The sequence below is a fragment of the Calidris pugnax genome, unplaced genomic scaffold (genome assembly GCF_001431845.1).
Source record: "Calidris pugnax isolate Ruff unplaced genomic scaffold, ASM143184v1 scaffold14, whole genome shotgun sequence".
NCBI classification, from domain to species: Eukaryota; Metazoa; Chordata; class Aves; order Charadriiformes; family Scolopacidae; genus Calidris; species Calidris pugnax.
Window position 1 is genome coordinate 1,862,394 of NW_015090793.1, and position 27,020 is coordinate 1,889,413.

At 39.8% G+C, this 27,020-nt stretch overlaps 1 protein-coding gene across 2 annotated transcripts in view; it reads left to right on the top strand.

The window, feature by feature from the left end:
• The window catches only part of STK32B (serine/threonine kinase 32B), a 168,611-nt gene that overhangs the window by 112,314 nt on the left and 29,277 nt on the right, over nt 1-27,020 (top strand). For both annotated transcript variants that reach the window (XM_014966735.1, XM_014966736.1), the window contains 3 exons: nt 3,522-3,559; nt 12,498-12,587; nt 26,485-26,588. In XM_014966735.1, coding sequence (XP_014822221.1) covers nt 3,522-3,559; nt 12,498-12,587; nt 26,485-26,588 — 232 coding nt within the window. The remainder of the gene's footprint in view (nt 1-3,521; nt 3,560-12,497; nt 12,588-26,484; nt 26,589-27,020) is intronic.

The window sequence follows — 27,020 nt, forward strand, 5'->3', positions numbered from 1 at the left end:
TGTTTTCTGAAAAACTGATGTGTAATCAAAACTGAATTTCACTTACTTAGCATATTTGAATTTAAACAGCTTAGTGAAAGAGTTTTTATTTTTTAAATCCACCTTCCTACATAAACAGTGTTTTTACTATTTACATGAATTTATCTAGAGTATTTATTTAAAGGAACTAGCTGTCATTTGTCTAACAGATGTCAGAAGCCCTCCATTCTGAATATATCCAGAAACTTGTGGGTTTTAATCGCAATGCTCCAAGACCTGCCAAGTCTTTCCCTTGACTGTGTTGAACCCTCCCTGCCCTGTTACCTCGCAGGCAGCGGTCAGTGCAAGGGCAGAGCAGTGGCCTTGCTTCTCTGCAGTCTTTGGAGCTTTCAACAAGCTGCCTCTGGAGAGAAGAGGTTTTTATGCCATGCTGTAAACTGGGGATAACTGGGTAACAAGTGTTGCTGGAAGGCTGTGCTTTGCTTTCTCACCTGCCATGAGACTCTATGCATCACGCACATCTCCAGGCATGTGATCCCAAAACAGCAGCTCCTCCTTAACAAACTTGTTCACTAAAGGTAATCCACAGCTTTTACTTGCCATAAAAGCAGTTTAAAATAGCCCTTTTGGGAGTCTGAGGCAGAGTTATGAGTCTATCAAGTTGCTTCAGGGACTGAGGGGTTGTGCTGTTCTCTGCCAGGCAATACACCCACCCTCTGGTGCCTGCCCCCAGCTACAGACCTGCCTCTGAGCAACATGAGCAAAGTCGGCAGAGCCCACGGTGGGTAAGATCCCCGAGGCAGGAAAGGCTTTATGGTCTGCGTGTGTCTGTGTCAAGTATCATCCATTGCCTGAATTAGTCACAGAAAGATAAGCACAGATCTAATTTTACCACTTAACTTTCTGAACATTACAGACGCAACTGCATGAAAAGTATATTTGATGATACATACAGTTGTCAAATGGATTTGTCAATGTCTTTTCTGGTGCCAATAAAAATGTATAGTTTGTTTAATGGTGCAATACCACAGCAGATATTCAACTTGTTTAAACTCATCTTAAAAAAAAAAAGATAGAAAAGGCACAGTCTTGTAATGAGCAATCCCTGGGTACCGCAGTGTTATACAAATGGCAGCAGCTCATAAAGCCGAATTTCTCCTTTTGATCAGTTTTTAGGAAGCCACAGAAAGGTCCTGATATACTTGGATATGACCCTCAATCTTTTTACCCGTGTGAGAGATGCAGAGCCAGATTGTGCTTGCTAAACTTGGTGAAGACAAAGTTTAAAATATTTAATTCAACAATTCAAACTATGGCATGCATATTTCCAATGAAAGTCATTGTTGTATTTTCAAGGTGTACATCAACCACAAAAACTATTCAACAAGAAATCACAATTCCAACTCTTATCAGAAAGTTATCAAAAACCAGAGTTCTAACTGACAAATGTATTTGATACCAGCTGAACAGTAGTTCTTCAAAAACTGTCTCATCAATTGAGAGATTAGATATAACATTACATACAAAAATGCATGGAATTTCCTATGATATTTCAATGAGAAATTTTATAGTATAAGCAAAGATATTTAGTCCTACAGTTCGCCTGCAACTCACAAGCTCACCTATAAGAAAACAAGAAAAGGAGAGGTTTTTGATATGGTAAATGATATGTCAAGTGAGTACAGGGGAGAGTAAAGAGACAAGTCAGAATCTGGAAGTTTGTGGGTGACATGGGCTCTAGGAGAAATTTCCCCTTATATTGCATGTATAACTAGAATTGCTGCTGAATCAGGCACACATAGTAGCCTATAAGAAGAAGTACAGAAGAAATACAGTATTTCACACCGAAATGTAGGTATAACTTAAAATTTCCATTCCAGATGGTAATTTGTCATGAGATCTTTTTCCTTACACAGACACATAGACATCCTAAGTTATTCCAGATGTGCAGTGAATGATTCAAAGTAATTTCTTATTTATCCTACGTTTCCCCAGCTGCTGCCACACAAATTGTAAACATAATTTTAGTGTACTTCATAATTTCATATGATTCTCAGGAAGGGCTAGAAAGCATGGAATTCAGAATACTAAACTGTAAGCTTCCTTGTTTTGTCAAGATGTGGAGTTTGGGTAATGACTGAGCTCATATCATGCAAGCCATATACATATTATAATTGGTATTGCTGTCTTATTCCTGTATAATGTTTACTTTAGAAACCATTCTCTAATTAAAACTTAAAAAAAAGAAGTGTTCTGGTATATCACATTTTCCTTTTGCAATATTTCACTTTTTTCTTTATTCCATTTATGGGCATATTGAAAAAAAATTGTTAGCAAAATTTAAGTATGCATTAGTATGTATTTCAGTCAGGATAGGATGTCCTAAAAATGTTTATATTGGAATAATCAAGCTATCCCTTGGCTAAAAGAAATTATGCGGGTGGACGTGTTTGGAGCTCATTTGCAGTCTCATTTGACAGCTTGTTTTGACAGTTTACAATGTGTTTTCTTTTGAGATAAGTGGAAAATTCAGCCCAAGGGACAAATGTTTTGCTCAAGGTGGACTGATGCATCTCCCACTCTGGTAATGCCATGCCAAGAACGTGGGCTATGAAATTGCATGAAGCACAAGCCACCAGTGAGAAGGCGGTGCCTCGCAACACTGCCACATCACACCCACCAAGACCCAGGTGGAGCTAAACCAGGGACCCATCCAGGATGGCAAAGGGAGGAGATGAGTTTCCCCCAGGACGGGTCCGCATCATGAGCAATGATGCTGGACTAATAAAGAGGGTGGGAATGCCCAACAATAGTGGGGAAAAGCTGTCTCCTTCTCTCCTGATAACAGGATGATGCCGTGGGTCAACAGAAAATGATCCTGAAAGTGCATCTCTCTTGGCAAATGGTGTTCCCTTGTGCCAAGTTGAGCTGATGCTTCAGCACATGATAATCTCCATCCTCCCTTATTCCCACTTCCTCCCCCAGCATAGTACCTGCCATTACAGACAGCCAAGTGGGGATTCAGGGTCTAAAAGGAGAGCTGCTAGACTTAATCAATTAACGTATGATAGATAGCAGGGCTCTACAAGAAGTGAGTGATCACATGTGTGAGCATGGCAGATTAGTGGGGTCTGGCAGAAAGGGTAGATCACCGATGTTTCCAATTAAATGATTTCTTGGGTCTGTCATATGTAGAGTCCCTGAAGCAATCAGGCACCTCCTAGATGCAAATCTTCCGTATCGTTGTTCCCGCTGCTATAAAGAATAAAGTACATAATCTTGAAAACCAAACCCGTGTCAATGCTAACCATATGAACAAAACCACATGAAATGGAAACCTAGAGAGCCTCTTTAGAATTCATGTTTTCCCAGGGCAGTTAAAAGATATAGATAAAAATCATTTGCCTTTGTGTATGATACGGTTTTCATTGGTTTTGTAATGATTTAATTGACTTGTCCCTCATACCCAGATGGGGAAAACTTTGAAATTGCAGGTTTTCTTTGGGTATGAAATGTAATGCATTCCTTTCCTTATTTTACAGGGACATCAAACCTGACAACATACTACTGGATGAACATGGTAAGTGAATATTGAGTACTTTTTCTCAGATATCTCCAGTTCTTGAGATCTCAGTGACATGCTCATGATGTGCTTTGTAAATCAGCCTCAGATATTGGATTCCTACCTAAATCTGGACTTTCTCTGCAAAGTCCCTCTGTCCAACTTGTGGATTTTATAATACCCTTCCAACCGTAAAAAAAAAAAATATGCTGATCTGGCACTTTAAAGACTTGAAGAAATTTAATATGAATTGAGATCACCAGGGACACCTGATAAAAAGAAGTTAATATTTTATTAACAGGATTACTGTGAATCACCATAATCCCTTTTTAGGGACCTCTCAGTAATACAATTCCAAGCACCTATTTTCTCTTTTAGAACTTCTGAAGGACTAATAAATTTCATATAGCAAATTATTTCTCTTGTGGGTGTCTGAAATTACTTTCCTATATCTAGATATGGAATTTGGAAATTTGCCTCTAAGTCTGCAAAATTTTTATGGCTCTACATGTAGTTCTGGAATAAATAACATGAAAAACACTGGACAATATAATCAGATTTGAACTTTCAGTACTAATTCCAGGATCTCAAATAAAGAAGGTGTGGTATGAAAAAAACCCCAGCAGATGATTTCTTTAAAATTTTACACATATTCGCTGTCTATGAAGTATTTTTCTGAAACCTCGTGCATCTTTTTGCAATTATTCATAGGAAGAACATGAGAAAATACAGGTAAAGAAGGCATTAACCTTGGTATCAGTTAGAACAGAAATACATATAGGAGGAAGACTAAATGGAGAAAGGAAATGTGTGTTTGCTACTATGGGCAATTCTTCTTGTGCTTTGTTCACCTCGGAAATTGACTACAAGCAGTTAATCTTTGAGAAAATATAAACTTGAAATTATGCCAACGTTACCATTACCTTCCAAAATCCATTGCAGAGCTGCTGGGTATGCAAGTTAAAGATGATTAAAGAGGTAACATTGTGAATCGCTGGAGTTTGACCCTGGCAATATGGAAGCCAACAAAGCTAAATAATGTGGGAGTTTTATACCATCTAGAACTTCAGGAACTTAATGTTTCAGATCCATAAGTGTTAATGTTCCCTAGACACTAATATCAGCTAATAAGCATGAAATAGAAATCTCTTGTCTTTAAGTCCTGTGTGAGTTAAAGATGTCAAAGGCAACATGAAATGACTATGAGTGTGTTAAATCTCTGACAGCCTTTGAAGTACAGTTGCCCTTATCTCTCCTTGCCCCTCATCAAGGTCAATTATTGCACAAAATCAGCCTCTTGCAAGAGCTTTCCTGTGGGGACTCAAGTATTGCAGAGAAGAAGCTACACCAGAGTGAGTGATGTGCTGCAAAATGAAGGTTTTTTGGTAATTGCAAGCAACAAAATTATCTGTAGTCAGCTTGGAAATTTTGGGATGGATAGCCCCTTTTATGCAAAGCAACAAAATACTGCTCTTTTGTAGCACACCTGCAGACAAGTGGTGAAACAACCATGCTTCTCCAGACTCACAGACAGACTGCTGTCAGTAGAATTCATTACCTCATGGATCCTTGGTTCACAGACCTGTTACGTGGTTGGGAGATGTAATTCTCTCAGCCTGGATAAGGGACCACAAACCTCAACTCACTAAATTGACATCAGTAGGACAGGTGTCCGTACCGTGCTCGTCACTACAGGCTTCCTTTACAGATAACTGAAAGCCATACAGATCTTTTCGGTCATCTGATCGGTGTTGGATGTCTGCACTCTGCACTAGTATCTATTTCTCTTTGGTGACTCATACCTAGGAGGTTTTGAGTAAAGATATAGGTATCCGCCTTGTAGATATACGCTTTGCAAGATGAATGTTATCCTTGAAGTCCATAAAAGCTTTGACTAAGCCGCAACATAGTAACATTATTTTTAGGGAATCATCAGATTTCACTTAACGGAAAAATGGGCTGAATGTATGCTCTATAAATAAAATAGGCATAACAAATTCACCTAATATGACTCTAACCAGGTGCACAGGAAGGAACTTTATTTTAACCTCTGGCCTCTAGGATGACACAACAGTTTCCTATACGCTTGACTTTACCCCTAGGTCTTTCTTGCAGTTCATTAAACAAACTGTGCTTACAGAAAGTATTATGGAATTGGATATGCAGAACATTGAAGACGGAGAGTTTGTCTCAGTGAGTTAGATATCTTTGACCTCACTGAAGAAACTTCTTTTGGCTGAAGTCAAAATGTAGTGTTACTACATTCACATCGCCTTACATCTTCAAGTAGTTAAACTAATTTACTTTCATAATATATACCAAGATTATAGATATAGCTATTCCTGTTTGTTAAAACCAATTTCACTACAATGTATCTGTAGGGCTTAAGGAACATTCCTCAGGAATACAGGAGTAGTGAAAACAGGAGATTATTCTTAACTCATAAAAAATTATCAACCTAATTTACAAAGAAAAAAACCCACAAAAATGTATACAGCATATTCAGAATCATTCTGGCAAAGGAAGCCTGAATTTTCCCATATACTTTTCAGCAAAACCACTTCTCCGCACTGCTGAGCACAGATTCTGATGTATCAGTGGACATAAATGTTTGATGATCATGAGAAGTGTAATGTTACATGACAATGGGGTAATCAGCTGCTTAAAATAGTGTTCAGCCCCCAGCAGAAGATGATTGCCTGGTTTCCTGGAGAGATTCTCCATCCCACAGAGGAGACTCCTCTGAGGAGAGAAAGTAGGGATGGTTTTGGGGTTCAGTCTCTGAACTGAAATAAGACCCCTCTAAGGAAATTAATTCTGTCCATAAAGCTCTTTTTTACACTTCCCCCTTACCTTTGCCAGAAAGCTCTTCCTCTTACAACTAACACTAGTCTCTAAATATAGTAGTAGTGCTCTGTTCTGTTAACATGCATCTGAAACACAGTTATTCTAGTGATAGCTGAAGGGACTACCTGATGGTTCAGCAGAGCTATTATTATTTTATTGTACAGAGAACAGCATTATAGAATTCTCTTAATAATAGCATTCTGCTTCCTCTACTGTTCCTTTCATTTTAATGGCTTAGAACAATATAACTGAAATGACAGCATTTAGAACTGTAAACTGGCAAGTCTCTTCCATGTATTTTTTTTCTGAAATATGAAAGAAATTCAAGATGTCTTTACATATTTCCATGATCTATTAGCCATGATGTCTAAGTAGATGTGGAATGCCTAAAATGCAGAAAAACAAGCAGTGGAAAACAGATTAGTACACTGCTGTTTTTCAGAGATGAGAACATAATTTCTATAGCTCTTTGGTAGCACTACTGATATTAACATTTCTGGTCATTTTCCAGAAATTGAGGCTCTACTTTGGCATCCAGGTTTTGCATTGTGCAGTTACGACACCATTATTACAGTCTTTACTGGAAATTTGCAAGGGTTTGATTTCCTCTCAGGCAAGTTCTTCAGGACATCATTTCATAAGACTCACCAAGGTCCCTGCTTGGTTTACCAAAGAACAACTCCCTGCTAGGTCAGATCCAAGACCTTAGCCATTATTCTGTTGCAAACCATGGCAAGATGAGATACTACTCATGGAATGTGCCCTTTGCCACTTGGTCATCAAATACTTCAGTGCTTCCTGTCACCCTTCTATATTAGGAAATTAGAGTATCTCTGTATATTCCCTTTTGAATCTGGATGAATCTTTGTTGATGAGTTTGTCTACTGCTTCTTTGAAGCAGATGCTGATATTGGCTTCTACAACCTCCTGGAGCAAGTTCACAATCCTTCAGGAGAGAAAAGTGTTCTCTTTTATGTGCTTTAAACAATTATTCTTTCAAGTAAGCATCTTCTAGAATTGCATGATATGGTAGATAATAGCTTACAATCACAATCTTCATGATATTAAAAAAATCCTTCAGCACTCTCCTGTCAGGGAAAGAACCTCAGTCTTTCAAATTTCTTCTTATAAGGCACTGCTCCGATCCTTTTGCCCCTCTCTCTTGCCATAGATAGTTACAGGTATGCAGGCTTTCTGTTTTAGAGCACGAGAGCAACCATATTGGATGAGAGATCATCTAGTTGAGTTTATTATCTCCAAGAGTCTCCAAAAATTGAATGACAGAGCAGGACATAAAATGAGACAAGTTTTTCTGCTACTTCCCCCACCTACGCACCCAGCCTCCAGCCTGTTGTGACTGAGGCATTTCCTGAGCTGGATATGGTTTCCACACATTTAGTAACTTTCAGTGGCCTTTTCCATCATCTTTTCTGGTGATCCCTTGAGTGGAAGGAACTTTTAGCATTTTTAACATCTTGTGGCAAAGTGGTCCTTAGCTTAAATACATAGCATGTGAAGAGTTTGTTCATTTTGAAGGTGCTACCTGCTAATTGCACTGAATGCCTCCTACTTCTAGTCTTGGAACTGTTTCCTGGTGGTTCTCCATATTGAAATCACAGACCTAATATTTCACTCTTAGGCTTAACAGGACTAATAGTATTTTATTGGGTTTGAGGTTTTTATTAGACTGGATTTTTGCATCCATTAGTGACAATTATATTCAGTAATCATTTCTCTTATGAGAGAGCACGGCAGATTTAAGCTAGCATTCATATGTGCCTTATTATATATGATTATATTGTTTTATTATCATCAAGATTTTCCTTAAAACTCTATTTCCTTGATTACATGAGAATCTCAGCTCTCATTTGAAAACTAACAGCAAAATTGAAAGATGCAGCCAATGAGCAATATTGATGTTAAAACCAAAAATAGGATGGAAAAAAAACCACCCATAAATTCAGTATTTTGAACCCTGATGTTATCTTCTGAACAACAGAATTGGCAACGTTGTTACTGTACAGTGATATCTGGGAGACGTAAAGTCCTGTTAAAGATGTACCTGGTGTGTCTGCGCTAGGGCTGGTCCTTATCATACCCACAGACAATTTTCAGGGACTATATCTCATTTAACCCTCCGACGCTGATAAATAAGATGAATGTGCTCAGCATAATTCCTCCACCTGAAGCTATCTACACTTTAAAAATATATTTGAAACTTTTACATGCCTACATGTAGGCCATTAAACAGCCTACCCTTTTGAAATGTGCAGCCTCACTGAACCCATCTGTAGTGGTACAAGAAGGTTTCTAGCAATCTCCCTGAAGATGTGGCTAAATGCCGAAACATGTCAAGTTCGTGTGGATATGAGCTTACGCTCTTGAGCATAGCACAGATGAACCCAGGGAGAGGCTTTTAAAATTGTTCATAGGTTTTGACCTTCTGAGGGCAAACAAGACCTGAATTTGCTGCAAAATGTTACTATGTTGAGATTTCCCATCAGTTCTGATGCATGCTGAGTCGGTGGCATTAACTCCAGCCTGGTGTTTTTTCTCCCTGCCCTCACATTCACCCCTTTGGTTTCAGACTCTGAGAAATTCAATGAGGTTTGAAGTCATGTACTTTTTCCTCTGCTAAATGTTAGTCAGCCTGCCCCAGCCACCTCTCAGGACTTGTTTTAATCATCATTATGATGCAATCATAATGAAGCAATAGTCCAAGCAAAGATCATTTGCTGTTTATCTGAGATTTCAGGGCACGTGGAAAAGTGAGGCATAAAAGCCACACAGCACTACTGAAGTGAAGGCATAAAGCTCCTCAAAGTCAATACCCTAGATATTAACTTAAAAATTTTCCTTCTTAAAGCCTTAACTGGAAGCTGACTGGAGGAATGCAATTTTTAAAGCGATTTCCACCGAAATACTTTCTGCTTGCAATGTATGTGTTCATATATGAAAAATCTGTGCAGTCTGGGATGATTTGAAAAAGCCACTCTGCAATGAACCAGAGGAATATGGTCGTTCATCTTTTCTTCCCTTCTCTCCACCATCCTCTTGTTATCACATGGGATCACACCACCATGGGGATTAAGCAGTGATACCTGAATTTACTCAGGTGTTGCTGAATCTGTAGTGCACTGCTCTGCTTCACAGCTCTTCAAAGCTAAACCCAAGTGACACTCACATACTGCTTGGTTCAATATTGTACCAGACACCTGAGAAGGGAGCCAGGGCACAGACTTGGCTTTCACATTTAGTTGTTTGCGGTAATATCCAGAAAGGGAGATCGAGTATAAGGTGTGAAGCTCAGATGGGAAAATGTCCCCATGAATTGAAATTTTGGAAACAGTGTGAAATAGCTAGTATCTCAGCATATTTACTAGAGCAATAGCAACCTTTCTTTTTCCTGTATGTAACAGTTGCAGTAAAAAGATGTCTTAGTGGCTGATTAGAAAGACTCCCATAGAAAATTGGGGTTTAACTCTCCCTTGAAATATTCATACCAGCAATTATAATCTTAAAAAACCCCAACAAAAACCAATTCATTGGACTTAAAAGAGATGACACTGTTGAGTGGTGTGTGCAGGCAGGCAGAGCTCTGCCTCAACGTCCCTCCAGTCCTCCTCCACAGGCACAGGGGGTTCATTTTCCACCACCCCCTGCTCTGATTCAGTCCCAGGCATGGCCTCTGTCCCTGCCCCAAGGTCCCACCAAGCGCTGTGTGCAGTCCCTGTGGCAACACAGCCATCTGCCTGCCTACAGAACACCTTGCTTTCCCTCCATAGCCAATTAGCAACCCTCTAAGCAACAGGCAAAGGCTCCCATGGGCTGTGGGGTGGCTGTGTGATGAGGTACAGCAAAGGTGGAGTTTTTCCAGCAGTACAGACACGGCTCTGCTGTGCTCTGCTACACGTACAGGACCTGAGCATTGCTTCTGTATCGGCAGCAGGATGCCGAGGAGCTATGCAGAACCCATCTTCCCCATCCATCCCTCACCTTGCAGAAAGGCGTTTTTAACAAAACCCATCAACCAGGGTACACAACATTTCACATGTGCTATTTTTGTTTTGTTAAATGAGAAGAAATCTAATAAAAGGGAGAGAAAACAATGCACAGCAGGAGAGGCAATTTTCATTGCAAATCAACTTTTTGGATCAGTCTGAATGGATATTATGCGATAGGTGTTTTGCAACAGGCTATCATGCTGGCAATCTAATAGGGAGCATCACTTACAATGCTGTCATTTAAATGACACAGCTTTATATTTATCTGTCAAAAAAGAGAAAGTACTAGTCTACTGAGTTCCTTGTGGCTTTTCATTCTATGGCGCACACAGAATTGCTTGAAACTACTGTCATGAGGTGGCTGTATGTGGTTCAATTATCTTTTTCAAGAAGCGTTCTGCGTGGTGTTTTGTTATTGTAGAAGTAAACTGGAAACTTGCTACTTACCATCCATTAGCTCTGGCTACCAGAAAGGAGGACCACCTTCGAATCTGATGACAGGCTGGGCTGTGAACACTAATTCTGGTTATGGCAGCCTAACGATTCCCTCCCCTTATAAAGTGATTGTTTTTTGTCTGCTCACAGATTTTGGCTGCAGTTTTTGAGAAAAGTGCAGAAAGTATCCAAACCATTTCACTGAAAACTTCTACTGCATTGGAGAAATAGCTTTAAGTTTAGCAGTGGGATGTGCCTTCTTCCTTTCCCCCTTCAAACCCAGCTCTGATCTGGTAAAAATGAAGACACTCAGAATTTCAGTTCACACATGCATGGCTGCAGCCTTCTTAGAGGCTGGCAGACAAATTTCCTGCGGACTTCAAGCTGGATCTAGGTTAGACTGTCGGAGTAGCATAATCTTTTGTTGAGAATGCTGTTCCTCAGTCGGGCACCGCGGTAACATTCAACATCAGTCATTCGTTACACTCCTCATCTTTGGCAGCAAATATGATAACAGCCACCCTCACTTAATAACTGTATGATGCCTAAAGCCTGCTCCATTCTGTGGACTGATTGAGGTTGAGATCTTGATTTTAAAAGAAATAAAATATCAGAGGAACCTGTCACTCAAGAGTCTATTTGTACAGATGATGTATTAATCCTGGTCTGAGCGCAGGGCTAAGATGGGGAAGGGAGTAGTTTTCTCTGTACTCTGTCCTCCACAGTGGCATTGCCAGATATAATCACAGAGACCATAGTATCAGCATCACTCCCCAGTATAAAACTAGTCCTTAAGTAGAAGATGCAAAACCTAACAGCAGACTTACCGAATTAAAAGTCTGCCGATACATTTTCAGGCTGGATTTGAATTCAGTTTACCTGCCTAAGGCAAACCAGGATTAACAGGCATTGCTTCACTGTGGTGGAGCAATTTAACTTATGCTTGTTGTAAACCACCCCAGGAAAAAAGTAATGACAGGAGGTTTGGGGCCATCCAGCCTGATTAGTTCAGTTTAAATCAGCTGTCTGGCTGGTCAGGCAGCAAGACCGTGGGCTGACTTGTGTCACTTATCTTTCATCTTGCACCCTGCTGTCAAATGAGTGATCATTTGGGACCTGCTGCTGTTACACACAAGCTCTTCTGCTACCATGGACCTAATTTTATAGTTATTGTACAATAAAAATACCCTTTTTCTTCTCAACTCCCTTTTTGCCCTGAGGAGACTCAGAAAAAGCCAGGCTGATGGAAACTTGAAGTGGATGTGACAGCAGACAGGTGTCACGACTACCTGAGAATGCGAAGGGTGGCTCTAGTTGGAGATGAGGAGAGGCAAATTTCACATACAGCATCACAAAATTCAGTACTGCTCCTGTTGCTACCCAGCTACTGTCCCTAACATGCACCACAGGAGGAGGCTCAGGGATGACCAACCTAACAGTGGCTCACTGAGAGCAGGTAGTGGACACAACCACACAGGAAAAGTATTCCATCATGTTGCTGCCAATATGATTTTCCCAGTTGTAAGCAAGGCTTAATAGTAAGTTTCCATGACTTGGTATGAATCTTTCCAATTTAATTTCTTTCCATTATCACTTAAATGTTAAACAAAGGGAGGAATATTTGCATGATGTGCTATTTTAACTTCTGTTTTCACTTTTTGTAATTGCAGGACATGTTCATATCACTGACTTTAACATAGCAACCATAGTGAAAGGCTCAGAAAAAGCTTCTTCTATGGCTGGCACAAAGCCCTATATGGGTAAGTTTTCGAGACCATTTAAAAATGTAAGAAAACACACAGATTAATGTTAACTAATGGTATACTGAAAGGATTTTAAGTTGTAAAAGCATACAATATATGTGACCAACTTCATTTTTTTGATAATATCTATGTGTTAGCAATGGAAACATTGGGGATGAAGGGATTGGACAGGAGCTTGGTTTGCACACTACTTTTAGTCAGGTTCTGTTAAATTTTTTGAAGCAAACTCAGAAGAGTCTTAACTGTGTCACTTCCTACAAATCCCCATAGCTGGAGACAAGAATATATGGTTATATTTGCACCACTGTATCTATGATATTGCAGGGACCACATAAAGTCAGGTTAAAAGTATCTAGGCGCATCCTTAAGTGCTTTGCTATGCTGAGTTCCTCAAAAATATGTCTGTTAGAGTCCTATGTGACTAACCCCTTAAGTGCTTGCCCTATGGCTTTTAGGGGCATTTAATATGTTTTAATCATGTAATTTAAATGCATAGATATATTGAAGGCTGCGAGAGTAAAATTCAGTTCACCTGTCTGCATGTGTCTAAATGTTAAGCACCTTGGCCAAGCTAATAATTCAAAATTCCCCTGGAGCTGAAGGACAGAAGGCATCTCCTGAAGGTCATTTGTCCCACCAAGGTTAGCTTAGCTTTCACGATTTGTCCTATTTGTGGCTTTCTACACATCTGCTGTTTTAATGATGTTTGTGTACATAATTGTCATTGCCTGTGGAGATGAATAGCTTAAGACTAAACTTTTTAGGTTCTGGGAACCAGACTAAGAGATACGTGTGTCTCCAAGAGATGTTATCTAGGAGACTTGCTCAGAGCACATCTAACACTCAAGCACCAGTAAAATACTGGTAAATTACCATATTCTGAAAATGTGATTCAGGGAACCAAAAGTCACTCCTATTAGCATAGAAACAAAGTATTTGCCCAAGAAATAGGAATTAACACTTATGTTTATCACAGCACAAAGAGCACTGTACCAACCTGCACATGAAGCGGGCAGGCATCTGCAGGGTGCCTCCGTACCTGCTGTGAGACTGCGTCAGAGCAGTCCCATACACCAGAGCAGAGTTATATTTTCAGATATGGTGTGGTTTTGGTATGAATCAACTACCAGTTTCCAAAATAATTCCCAGGGAGTTAGCAGCGGCTGGAGTCTCTTTACCCTGAGCAGCTTGGGCATAGCTGTCCTGTTTTGGTGGTTAATATGATAGAGTAGCATGTGTGTGGCCACGTTGTGCCACCCAGGCTCGTCACCAGTGCACCAACCTGATGCTTATAAATGTACTCAAAACAGACCAAGAAACATTTTATGTAGTTCTGATTCAAGCATTTAAATTATGCAGAGGAATGAGGTTTTAGATGAAAATTTTCTCAGCATTTGGTATCAGTGAACTCTAGCTGAGTGTCTAGTTCAGTGTCTCCACTTAGATGAAATGGCCAACATTGCACAGACATCAGACAGGGAACATTAGGAGATCAAGTCTGGGTACTGAGTTTCCCCTCAGAGCCAGCACTTGAGCGTTCAATGTTGCATTACAGGTTCCCCATTCATTGTAGTGAAAAGAGAGGGGAAGGATGCTGCAACCTCACTTACATCAACATCTATAGTTTAAAAAGGTCTTGCTTGAGCATTTTTGCCTATATGTGGTGGGCTTTTTCTCAGGTAATTTGACCCCCCCCCCCAGCACACAGAGACAAATAGCTGTACAACTGACACGTGAAACTCATTGCATTCACAGAAGCACCCTTACATACGTGATGACTGAAATGTTGAGATTCCAACATTTTTGATATGGTAGTTTTGCATTTCCGTGAAAAGCTTATTTCTCAGAGCTCACACGTTCTGGTTAAATAGCTGTCTGCAATCTTCTAGCAGCCATCATCATTAGGTGTGCCAATTCTTATTACCCAGATTATTCAAAAATACCCTTGAAGAGTAGTCATTTTGCAGGAGCTCAAAAAAATTCAGAATAGACGTTTTCCATATTTAAATGTGATGATGACAGCAGACATAACAATAGAGTCTTTTCTGAGATTTAATTTGGTAGTCAATTAAATGACTGTTTTGATGGCCTTACATTTTTAATCTTGAAGCGGTTGCACAGTTTTACATTAGAAAGCCTAATTATTATGAAAGCAGAAAGAAGCTGAGTACTTGCTTAGGGGTCAGTTAGCATTTTAGCATCTGTCTGTCATAGTCTGAATGTGTGTAATGAAGAGATCATCTGGCAGCTAATGATCAGAAGCAGATTAGTTAAAACAGCTGTACAAAAATGTATGTGAGTGTTCTTCAAATATTTTGCCGAGAGTTAACAGGAAACTTAGCATCCATCTGCAAATATAGGTGGATTTCCACTTTCTTAGTTCATCACTGCTCTTTGTTGGGACAGAAGAAAGAGAAAAAAAACAGCTTTAAACAACAGATAGCTCGAAAATCTGTAGCAAGTGTGAGGTACTGTCACTTTGTATTTTAAGGTTAAAATTATGAAAAATAACCATAGACAGCGGAGCCTCTTTACCTTCCCAGGGAGCTAAACAAGCTCCTGCAAAGTTCCTGTGTGAGCTCAAGCTGACCCAAGGAAGGAGAAAAAAATTAGACTTGGAGTTGGGGGAAGATGGGAGATGGGATTTTACTTTTGCACACCAACAGACTTTTGTCTGGCAGAACACTCATGGAGCTGTTCTGCCCCTGAACCCTCCTCCCCACACATCAGGGCTCCCCCATATCCAACAATCTTACAACAAGAAGAAACAATAGAAGAAAACTGCTCTCTTCCCTTTTGTGAAGAAACTACGGCCCCATCCACCAGCTCACATTCTCTCTGGTGCCTTCCTCGCCTCTTGGAAATGCAAAACCACTGCAAAAGCCAGAAGTGCAGTCTTCTCTACTCAGAAAGTCAGAAGAGTCATTTTGCATTTGTTTGGAGCTGTAAGGAGTGAGGAAAGATTTTAGAGCTGTAAAAATCCTCTGTTTCAGATGAAAAGCGATGGGTGAGGATTCTTTGTGGCACAGCTTGGGTATCAAAGCTTCAGCAAAACTCAGATATCAGGAGTTTGACAGATATGGCCAGACACTTGTTGGCACTGCATTTTCTTCTAAGCAAATTGATTTCACTTCCTTTCCTCTTTTAGTTTACACCTTTAATTTTGTGAAGAATCAGATCTTTAGTGAAATGTTACAAAACCTCTTCAGGTGCAGTGCTCAAATTAAGAAAGTTTTATCTTCTTTCCTGATAGTTACTAAAGTCTGCATGATTTCTGGCTTTAAGGCTGTATCAAACACTCCACATGGCTTTGTCTAAGCTATTTAGACAATGAAAGAACTACAAAAAAAGACTAGGGGAGGTTGTCTCTATGGTTCCTAGTAAGTTTTTATTACCAGGAATTTAAACCACACTTTAACCTAAGTCTAACAAGACAAAATAACCTTCAAGCAAGATACTTGCTGAGCACCACAACCAAGGGAACTTGGTGGTTCCTGTAAGTACATGCCACATGCTTTGCTGGTTTTTATGATGATGAAGGTATGAGATGTGATGAAAGCTTTCCCCCCGCCTCTTGAAGGTCTATGGATGTGGATCCTGTTGTGTTTAATCAGATATGAGGGCACTCTCCAGCCTTTCCCTTAGTAGCAGTACTTACAGGATTTCTCACTTCTTCCTATAGCCAATTTAAGGAAATAAACAGAAAAATGTTATCTCTAAAGCCTCCATTCCTATTCGAAATCTGATTGAAACAGGATGAGAAATTGCTAGGGAGCAATTTGCTTCCATGCGGCATGACTGCATAAAAATGATATCCAGGAAAAAACCACAATGAATTGATATTGTGTTGTAAAAATGCACGAGCTGTTCTGATTAAGATACCTATCTTGTAATGCTAAGCATGGTGTGAGTCAGCTTCTGCAGCCTCTGCTTAATCCCACTTCACATTAGCCTTTTTGCCCCTAAGTCTTTCTCAGCCTGAAATCTTCCCTGCCTATTTCCCTACTTATTGAATGGACAGAATGCGATGTATCTGAATCTGAATGTTTCCCCAGAAACCCTAGTAATTTCTCTATGTTCCCCCTTCCCAGCTGATTCATTCTGACAAGTGAAATAGCTGCCACATGTAGGCAACAAAAATATGGACAACAGGGAATCCAAAAGGAACAAGGCCATCAGCCTGGCGAGACCAGCTCCTTCCAGCTGCTTCTGCAGTTTTGCTTCTCAAAGCCATTGACTTGAAATGCTGAAGTGAAGTCAGCTTCTTAGTGTTTGAGGGTCTTCAGAGTTTCTGTCTCGTGCTGTTCAGAGGGCTGCAGCTGTGAAATACAATGTGTGCCTTAAGCTGGTCTAGGAAACTTGTGTGTCACCGGTGCCTGATTTTATCATTACAAAATTCACTGTTCAGACCTTCTGCAATACATGTGATTGAGGGTGTTGTCAAAAGTTTTATTGTAGGAACAGCCCTTTGAAAACTCATACGTTTTCAGGCTGTCATCCTAAGGTGGCAAGGAGTGCCAAATGTCCTCTGAGACCCAGGTGACTTTTGGCAGGCATTCCTGCAGCCCACAAAGGAGCAGCAGCACTCTCAGGGGAGCACCCTCTGGTCTGCACTGGGATATGGACCAGGAAAGCCAGTTCAGGGCAGAACACAGCCCCTGGCCTCAGCCTGTGCCTGGAATATTCAGCTGTGGCTCACTCTTCCTGCAGAAGGCTATTCATTTGGTCTCTTGTGTTTAATGAAAGTGTGGATTTGCCTGGCTGGAAGCACCTGTGTAAGCGTTTGTCATTTTCAACACTGTTCCATCTTTATGAGTGAAAAAAAAAAAAAGATGTTCCTTATATTGATCTCTCGTGGAGGCTGCAGGAAATACGTGTGTCTCAGAGAATGTGCTCTGTGCTGGGCACCCATTTGCAGTAATGGCCCTCTCCCTGGCAACAGGTTATTCAGCTACAAAACAAAATGTTAAATACTAAACCATACCTAGACAGCACTACAGATACCGCCTTTTCTGTATTCCTCACTCTAGCATTATTTAGGTGTATTTGAGCCCCAGTGCACATGCTTTTTACTCACTGAAACATTTCCTTCTTGAATGAGCAATTTCCATACATCTGTATATTATTTGTGAATGTTGCAAAAACTTTCCATTCTCAAGTTATAAATTTTGGGGGGTTCAGGGTTTGTTTAGGGATTTTTCCTGTTTCTGCAAGTAGGAGGGTTAGGAGTGGTAGGTAGAGGCTTCATGTTTTTTTTCAGCAGAGGCTTAACTTATCCGATAACTCACCGTGACTTTACTTCAAATCAAACCAATAAAATACATTTTATGATATAAATATACCTGACAAAAACCCAAAGCAAATAAAATCAGCTATAAATTACATGAAAAGTTCCAGCTACCCATTTCCTATCCTACAGGCTTGTTATCTCACATTTTCACAGCTGCTTTCATAGGTTGCTGTCACGGTGAAAAATGGCTGTATGCCTGAGATTACGAGAAGAGTGTGGATTTACAGAGGTCCACTGAACTTCTAAAAATGTATGAGTCATCCATATTTATTAATTAGTACTGTGTGGGAGTACTACTGGAGTCAGAGGAAAGCTAGTGGATGGCCTGATATCAACCTTGCAGGTAAAGTGAAAATATCCTGTAGGGCTAAATTTGTTCTTGAGGTAGACAAATTTGGAGTTGGGTTTTCAAAGGTGTTCAACCTTGATCTTCCATGCAGTCATACCAAACAGTGCTCTGAAATTCAATAGTGTTTTGCAGCCTGTTGCTTTTTGAGTGCAGTTAGTGCAGTGTTTAGGTTTTTAAAAATCCCAGCCTTTTCCCACCAAGGGTTTGAGTGCCTGTCCACAGATATTCACTGGGAGGCTTCTCGGTTCTTCAGAGAAGAACTTCTCTGTTCTTCTTCACTGTTTGCTCTCATAAGAAAGAACCAAGAGTGGAAGCGTGAGGCTTTGAGGTGCTGAAATAAATACTTGCTGTACTGATGGCGTTTTCACCTTGAGCTAGGAGCACCATGGCTGAGGGCATCAAGCACTGAGCTGCCAGTGGGTATGCAGGTTTTGGCTCAGCTCTGACATTAACAAGCAGGCACACAAGTAGCTGAAAAACCTCGGGAGATCAGGAAAGAAGTTACTGTCTTCAACTGCTTTTCACCTCTCTGTGCTCTCCAACCTTCTCCCGTCATTTAAGATCTTCCAGAAAAACTGCTAATATAATCATTTCTTTGACTATTTCAGTCATAGAAACCCCACATTGTCCAAGTGCTAGTTTTGATTTTGGCTTTTTATTTTTATTTTTTTTCAAAACCTGCCTGAAAGAGCCTGATTCAATGCAGAGCTCTGCAGGCAGATCTGAGGGGGAAGAGACCTCTGGCAGAGGTGGCAGACAGGGCAATGAGCAGGGACTTCCAGCAGCCCAGTGGGGCATTTCTGACCCCTGAATAACTCCCATTCTTTGGTCAAGCCAGGCAACTACCCCAGGTTTTTTTTGCTAATGTGGTTAGGAGTATGTGAGGCAGGTGCTTGTGATAGTCCTCCTGATGTGTCAGGGGCACAGTCTGTCCTGCAAATCCGCAGTTATCCAGACCAGTTTGATTCTGTACTGGGGCAGAACAACTGCTGTCCACGCACTGGGCTGATCTTCCAGATAGCAAATGGATGTTTTTGGACATAATTCATCAACGAGTTCCACAACTGGCTCTGCAGCCACTGTGAGCTTTTGGATGGAGTGAGGAAGGTACTTCTGTATAATTTGATAGTCAGTAGTAGGACACCATGACATGCACTGCTGGGGGGCTTTCTTTCACTGGGCCTAGCAACCTGAGGTGTCTTCTCTGACGTTGATCCAGATGTTCAATCAGAAAGGGTTTCTCTGTGCAATCTCAAGAGCAAGAACTGGGTTTTGCTCAGCAGCTGAGTAACGCAGAGGGTTTTATGAGGACAGCACTCGGACAAAGGGCAGGAGAGGTGGTATAGCCATATGGCAAACTAATAAGGCAGTCTAAATGTGGTGTCCGTGTTCAGGTAATGGTATCTAAAATACTTACTTTGATTGAATAATTGCATTAAATATGAGCATTAAAACTATTGAGGTGTATTATGTGAATAATGGTACAAAATCAGTTACACTGCTGTAACAAGTCTAGACCTCACACTAGAAAATTGCTGGCCCAGCGTGGTCAGGCTTTGAGCAGCACTTTGCCTTATACAATAGAAATTAGCAGTTGGCTAGTCTAAAGCTCTGAGTCAGAAAGCTGCCCGTTATAATTTAGACCCTTTTAGCACATGAGAAAGTAAACGCCAGGAGGTAAATTGATGATTTACCAAGTCCACGTTTATATTCAGGGAGAGGGAAGTTGCTTTCTTTCATTTTGTTATTAAAACAGCTTCTCCTCTAAATAGAAGATCACTTGTCATCACTGTAGTTTGATTTCTGTTTTCTATTTAAACCATGACCTAGAAGAATTACTGATCTCAGAGAAAAGTGAAAATTAGTATTTTCTCATCATAAAGCTGAGGAAGCAGTTAATATTTCATTGAAGTGTCTCAGTCTAAGGTTCTTGGAATATTATTTTAAAAATCAAGTTCATTTTTCATTCAGCTCAATCTGTCACCCATTAAGTCTGATGCAGCAAGGTAAAACTATGAATGTGTTAAATACATCAAGACATATACAATTTGGGCAGGTCTAAGCTTTTAACAACTTATCCTGTGCTAGTCAAAGAAAATATTGTTTATACTGTGAGTATTGTATATGTATCTTCTTTTTTTACTTTTTTTTTTTTTACTTTTTTTTTTTTTACTTTTTTTTTTTTTACTTTTTTTTTTTTTACTTTTTTTTTTTTTACTTTTTTTTTTTTTACTTTTTTTTTTTTTACTTTTTTTTTTTTTACTTTTTTTTTTTTTACTTTTTTTTTTTTTACTTTTTTTTTTTTTACTTTTTTTTTTCTTTTCAAGATCAGACACTGGTATGAGGAAGAAGAATGATACCTGGCAGCCTGGTATCATGCTGAACCTCAGTTAATGACAGTGGAACTTACTTGTTATCTATGAAATATCAGGCATTACAATAAAACCCATGCCACTGAGGTGTGTTTTGCTACATGACTGGCAGTGTGTATTGCTTTGCAACCCCTGCCATACACTATAAACCTCTGAATTCCCCTTACTGACATGTATGGTCTTTGCTGAGATGCAAAGAGGCTACAGAGAGCCCTAGCTAGCCAACTGGATGACTAATATCAGGGTTTTTATTCTTGAGAAATGTTTTGGGCATGCCAAACTGAACTTTATCATTCAAAAAAAGTGAGACCAAACCACTATGGCTTTATTTTTTATTTTAGTTTCAGTTTGTCATATTAATAACATTGGCATGGGGCATTTTGTAGGAACTAAGGACCAGCTCCCATTGGCAACATTCAGCTATGCATGGACAATCAGCTCCTTTCAGCTATTCGATCTTGCAACACTCGCTTGCAAGTTATTGCTTAAATATACTGATTTGTTAGTATGTAGCAAAGGCCACTTGAAAAAGCGTCTAATGCCTTCATCTCACTGCACTTTCCCTCTCACCAATTTTGCAAAGTTTCAAAGCAGCCTATGGAAGTTCCCAGTGCTTCAAAGTAACTAATAGCTCTGTAAGGTTCTTAATCAACACTTGGCAGTCTCCTGGGTAGTGGCGGGCAACTACGCCAGACACTCTTTGATTAGCTTCTTGCTAAGGAAGTGAAACTTAAATCACTTCATCAGAAACGGAACACCACATTGTGTTATTTAGGATTCATATCAGAGTCACTCCAAGCTCTTCATTTTATGATTTAGTATGAAGAATTATCTTTATGATTGAACCAGTATGCTCCATCAAAAATAATAACAGCTATTATTTGTACTAACCTTTCCAAGTGATAGACCTTAAATTGACCATTTTACCATGGGCAGCCTTTTCAAATTCACCATTGGGCACCAAATTAAAATGCCCTGAATTTCAGAGACCTGGAGCACTGAAAGTTTGACTATGGAGTTAAGTGATACCTTTGAACACTAGGAAGATTTTTAGAAACCCTACTTAAAGGTATTTTATCCTATGTACAAAATGCTCTTTTACAGAAGGAACAAAGAGCAAAAATTGGGTTCATTATTGTTTACACTTACATTGATATTCTCTTTTATTTCAAACGCATTAATCATATTGTTAGATACTTACAATCTTCCACAGACAAGGTACAGAATTACTAACCAGTTAAGTAAAATTTCAATTTTGTACTTTTATTTTTTACAGGTCTTGAGGGAAATATGTATACAATACAAGACGCATCCTCTACATCATTTGTAGTGTAGATTGTCTGACTGCTGCGACAATTGCAGTGGGTAGTTGTATATATGAATTGATTCATCAGAAATTACTCCCTATTTCGCAAAATTATTTGGATTAGAGCTAAACCCATAGAACAAGAGTATGGATATCCCAGGAAGCCACTGCTCTTTAGATGGATGCAGACCCACTATTTTTTACTAGCCGTTCTCCAGGATGGTTTTATTTTAAAGCAAAACAGCCATCTATTTGCTTCCTTGGAATCTTCCTTTTGGTACAGAGACAGTCTACGATGTTATAGTAGTACTAGAAAGAGATAGTGCAAAAACATTGAAAGGCAGAGCTCTGAATAGGATTTATTTTTATTTATTAGTTGGAAAAAAGCATTAACTGGACATACGTATTAGGGACAGCCAAGGAATGCTCTGAAGCACGCTTAATGCAGCACAAAGGTGGGTTGATTTTTTTAGAAAGCAAAGCAGATAAACATTGAAAACACAAAAGTATATTATTAGAAGAAAAATACAGATGTAGAAAAGAAAAAAAAAAAAGCAGTTGGAGGATGTTTAGCTTAGCTTGCTGAAGATAAATATGTGTATTTATTTATTACCATACAAAACACAGAAACATTCCTGATTTTATTGCTTGCCCAGTTAAAATTAGTGCAGATATCTCAACTTGTAATGGAGCTAGATTTGAAATGCTCTGTCTTTGTAGTTACCAAAGCCTTGTGTGAAAGGTGGTAGATCACGCTTCTGCCAGACATGAAGAGTAACCTCCCAGATCAAAAGACTGCATTGTTTCTGAGATCCGGAGTTCCCAAAGTCCCCAGTACTTTGGGGTGGCAGGTTTTCCAGGTGTCTGAGTGAGGTCAAAGAGCTGATGCAGTTTGTGATGACTGCTGAGAGGTTGTTGTGGAAGAGGCTCCAAAGGTCACATTGAGACCTTTGCTCATCACCCTGCTCAGATGGGCTGGGACGAGGAAACTTGAGCTTCATTCGTTATCACAGGATCATAGGATGATTCACGTTGACAGAGGCCTCAGGACGCTCTAGTCCAACCTCCTGCTCCAAGCAGGGTAAGCAGTAAGGCCAGGCCAGGTTGCTGCTGTTGAAGGTACTCTTCTGGGTAGCTCCAGTAAAGCAGTTCTCCATTATTAAGAAAGAGGAAAGAGCCTCAAGTTGCACCAGGGGAGATTTAGATTAGATATTAGGAAAGATTTCTTCACTGAAAGGGTTGTCAAGAGCTAGAAAAGGCTGACCAGGGAAGTGGTTGAGTCACCATCCCTGGAGGTATTTAAAAGACGGGTAGATGTGCTTAGGGACATGGTTTAGTGGTGCTTTTGAGAGTGTTATGCTAATGGTTGGACTTGATGATCTGAAAGGTCTTTTGCAAGCTAAGCAATTCTATGATTTTGTGATTATGTCAAAGATGTTTGTACATGTAGAGCTGTGAAGACCTGTAAGACCTACTAATTGCATCACATCACTTGTCTTTCAATTCACTCTTGCTGCTGCTAGACTTGATATTGCTTGATTTAACATCACTAAAAATTGTGCTTTCACCATGCAAACTTTCATTGCCTTCCTGCTGACTGTGTGTGTTAGTAACTACAGCCCTCAGCCAAAAGAATCTTCAGGATCAGACCCACTATTAAAACCACATATTTCCTTAAAAGCCTTTGTTCAGCTGAACTTGCTTGAGGAAAAAAGATCTGAAAATCCCCTTCTTACGTGCACTCCCCGACTTTTATTCACGTGAATGAACTTTTGCAGGCAAAATCCTTGTGTTTAGGTAGATGAACAGGGTAAAACATGTAAGTATTCTTCTCATCTTAAATCTGTTATGAAAAAGAGGATGTGTGCAGAAAGGGTGCACGTGGCAGAGCAGTTGCCCTTGTTCCAAGCTGGCAAGCTCAAATCTTATCATCCTTTGGAAGAACCTACCCACAGCAGGCTGCAGGATGGCTGTCCAAGCTGAGCCTGAGATCAAATTCAAATTTTAAAGGATTACAAACAGTCTTTTACAATAGCAATCCTAAAGAAAATCAATGTAGAATTTTAACTTTCCTTTCAGATTTTTTGTTTGCTTTTATCCTTGCCAGTTTGCACTCAGACTTGATACCCCTGGCATGCTTTTTTCTTACAGTAAAACCTAACATTCCGTATTTCACAGCTCCAGTTTTTCAGACCTTGGCTAACCCCCTCACTTGGAGGATCTGCTGTCTTTCTGTAAAATCATGCTATGAATCAGCGGGCAAACTCCAGAAGTCTGCCATACGGGCTGGATGCCTTCATATGCGCCTATTGCCTCAGCTCAAAAAGGCTTTTAGAGGCATTAATCACAATCTTAGCATGAGTTTGGTATTTAACAGCCTTGCTAAACCGGGGAAAGGTTTTCTGGCTTCAGCAGGGTTGAGATGTCCCATACAACCTGTATGTAGGAAACTGTAAATCATATTGGACATTCTGTCAGTGCCCCCTCATCTTGGGAAGCGGGTGCTCACAACCGCTTCACTGGAGCTGGCTGAATGCAGAGAGAAAGTCCAGCTGGACTGCAAATGATACTGCTAAAGCAGGGGAAAAGGGGCTATCTGCTTTAAAAATCAGGAGCCAAACTGCCCATTTTCTGATCCAAGGATGCCGCCATCAGCTTAAGGTGAGAAAACAGAGCTTCAAAACACTAGGGCCAGTGGGCAAAAGAAAGCATTTTTTTGTTGATCTGCTTAATGTGGGATAAGTTGACCTTGAAGCTGTTAGAACAAGCAAATAAAATTAAAGTGGGTAACTCAGTCACTGAATTAACAGAACAGTTGCACCATTCTGGCAATGTTGTATGTTATATCAATAAAGTACTTTCATCTCTACCTTGCAGAAATCAGATAGTGATCCCTCGCATTATTACAATGTTAAAGCTATAAAAGAAAGAGAGAAACCAATATTATACCTATATAGCTCAGTAAAGAAGTCCACAAAGGCTATTTTCTGTAATGAGATATTATACATCATCTAGGTACAGTGGGCAAAAACATAATGAATGTGGCTAAATATAGCAAACCTTCACTACAAGGTGCCTATGGGGATATAGAAAATATGACTTTGGTGTCTGATGTGCAATTTAGGTGCATTGATCCACTAAAGTAACACAAAAAATCCTGCCTACCCTCTTAGCATCTAGCTATGTGATACCTCACACACATGTAAGTTGTGTCCACACAGATCCCCAGCAGCATGCAAACAGGGCCTGAAGTACATGTGAACATGTGCCATGCCAAGTGGAGCTGTATTATCTGGAGGTGAGACAGAGCTAACTCAATGTAATGGCATTTTTGACTCATGCCATGTTGGATGGCAGCACAAGCTCACCTGTGCCAGAGGTACTCTAGTCAGTTATTCTCCAAACACATATAGGAGTTTGGATTAGGGTTTTGCCACATCGAATTCATGGATGCCAAAATTCTCTGTGGGGTTTGGCTCTTCAAGACTTTTTGAACTCAGGTCTGGAGTTGTAAATTGTTAGGTTGCCATCTATAATGGTGCAAGGAATGCAAAAACTCTAAAAGGAACACCTTTTAATTAAAGGTGCTTCTTTAAATGCCATACATAGTCAAATCCCAAACTGCCAGTCAGAAGTAAGCATGACCAGATTACATTACTCATTGCAGTACGCCCATTAGAAAGTGATGTGATGGTAATCAGGTGGTAATGTGGTACATTAGACTCGATATCCTGGCCAGAAGAGGCTCACATGCTAATTGCAATCTAGCATGATGTTACGGTTGGTGATAGCCTTGTTTAGAAAATCCCCAGGGAAAGTGTTGTTTTCACAAAGTGTACTGAGATTCTGCTGTGACATAATTAGAAAAGCATGACTGACTTTTCATTTCATTTCATATCCTCTCTTATTTAATATGTTTTTCTGAAGAAACTGCAGTGGCATTATTTAGTATGTCTTGCTGAAACTAGTCAACTGGATCCTTGTTTTGAAAAGATTTTTTTCCCCCCAGGAAAATTATTTTTATGAAATGCATTACTTTATTGAGAGTGGGTTATTTCCAGTCATGACAGAGTTTCTCACAGCATACAATCAGCATCAGGTTTTGAATTCAATTACCGTATCCAATAGTGAATGCCTTTAAAACCCCTCTGATTAATTCTATCCACATGTAGAATGAGGTTGAGATTTACCATGTTTAACACCTCCATCAATCACAAAGAATAACCTTGCTAGCAAATATTTGTTCCATAAGATGTTTGCATTACCCTAAATACTCCAAGGTATACTTCAGGAATTCCCCTCCCATTACTTATTTTTAGTGACATAACATAAAACTTAAATGGACCAAGTGGGAATTAACATATAAAATTATTGGCTTTTGAAAAACCCTGGCCAGTGAAAGTCACTCGTTGCCAGCAAATCAAGGCGCTGAAACTGCATCCTGAAAATGCTGCATTTACAAATGTCTTTAATTCCAGCTAATTGCGTCCTTACTCATTTTTCAAATGTCACCATTAATGATCCATCATCTAACCTTAATATAATGCTTTTTTGTTTGATTTGATTTATTGTTTTAGCTCCGGAAGTGTTCCAGGCCTTTATGGATGGAGGTCCAGGATACTCCTACCCTGTAGACTGGTGGTCACTAGGAATTACAGCATATGAATTACTGAGGGGTTGGGTAAGAATGATTGGTTTTGTTGTTATTTAACACATTGACTGACAGAAGTTCCAAGGCTTGCAGTGCCCAAATGCACACTTCATGATAAAATTTGAGTGGACAAGGCTGCAGTTCAGGTCAGGAATGCCATCCTGAGTTCTTCCCAGCTAGAAACATTCTTGGGAAAGTTTCACCCCACTCTCAATTACGTTGTCAAAGTTTGCCTAAGATTGGCTAAGAAAAGGCCTAATGTTTCAATGGTTTCTCCACAATGCTGATTTGGAGATACAGTGGTATATTTTTCCAAATAGAAGTCAAGTTACTTGACTACAAGCTTTATTATGTCTTTGATTCTCTTGGCTAATGCCTTAAAAGAGTTAATGTAATATCCTAAGATTCTTGGCCCACCTACGGAAAATGCTTATCTGCCAGTGCACTTGTTATTTATTTAAT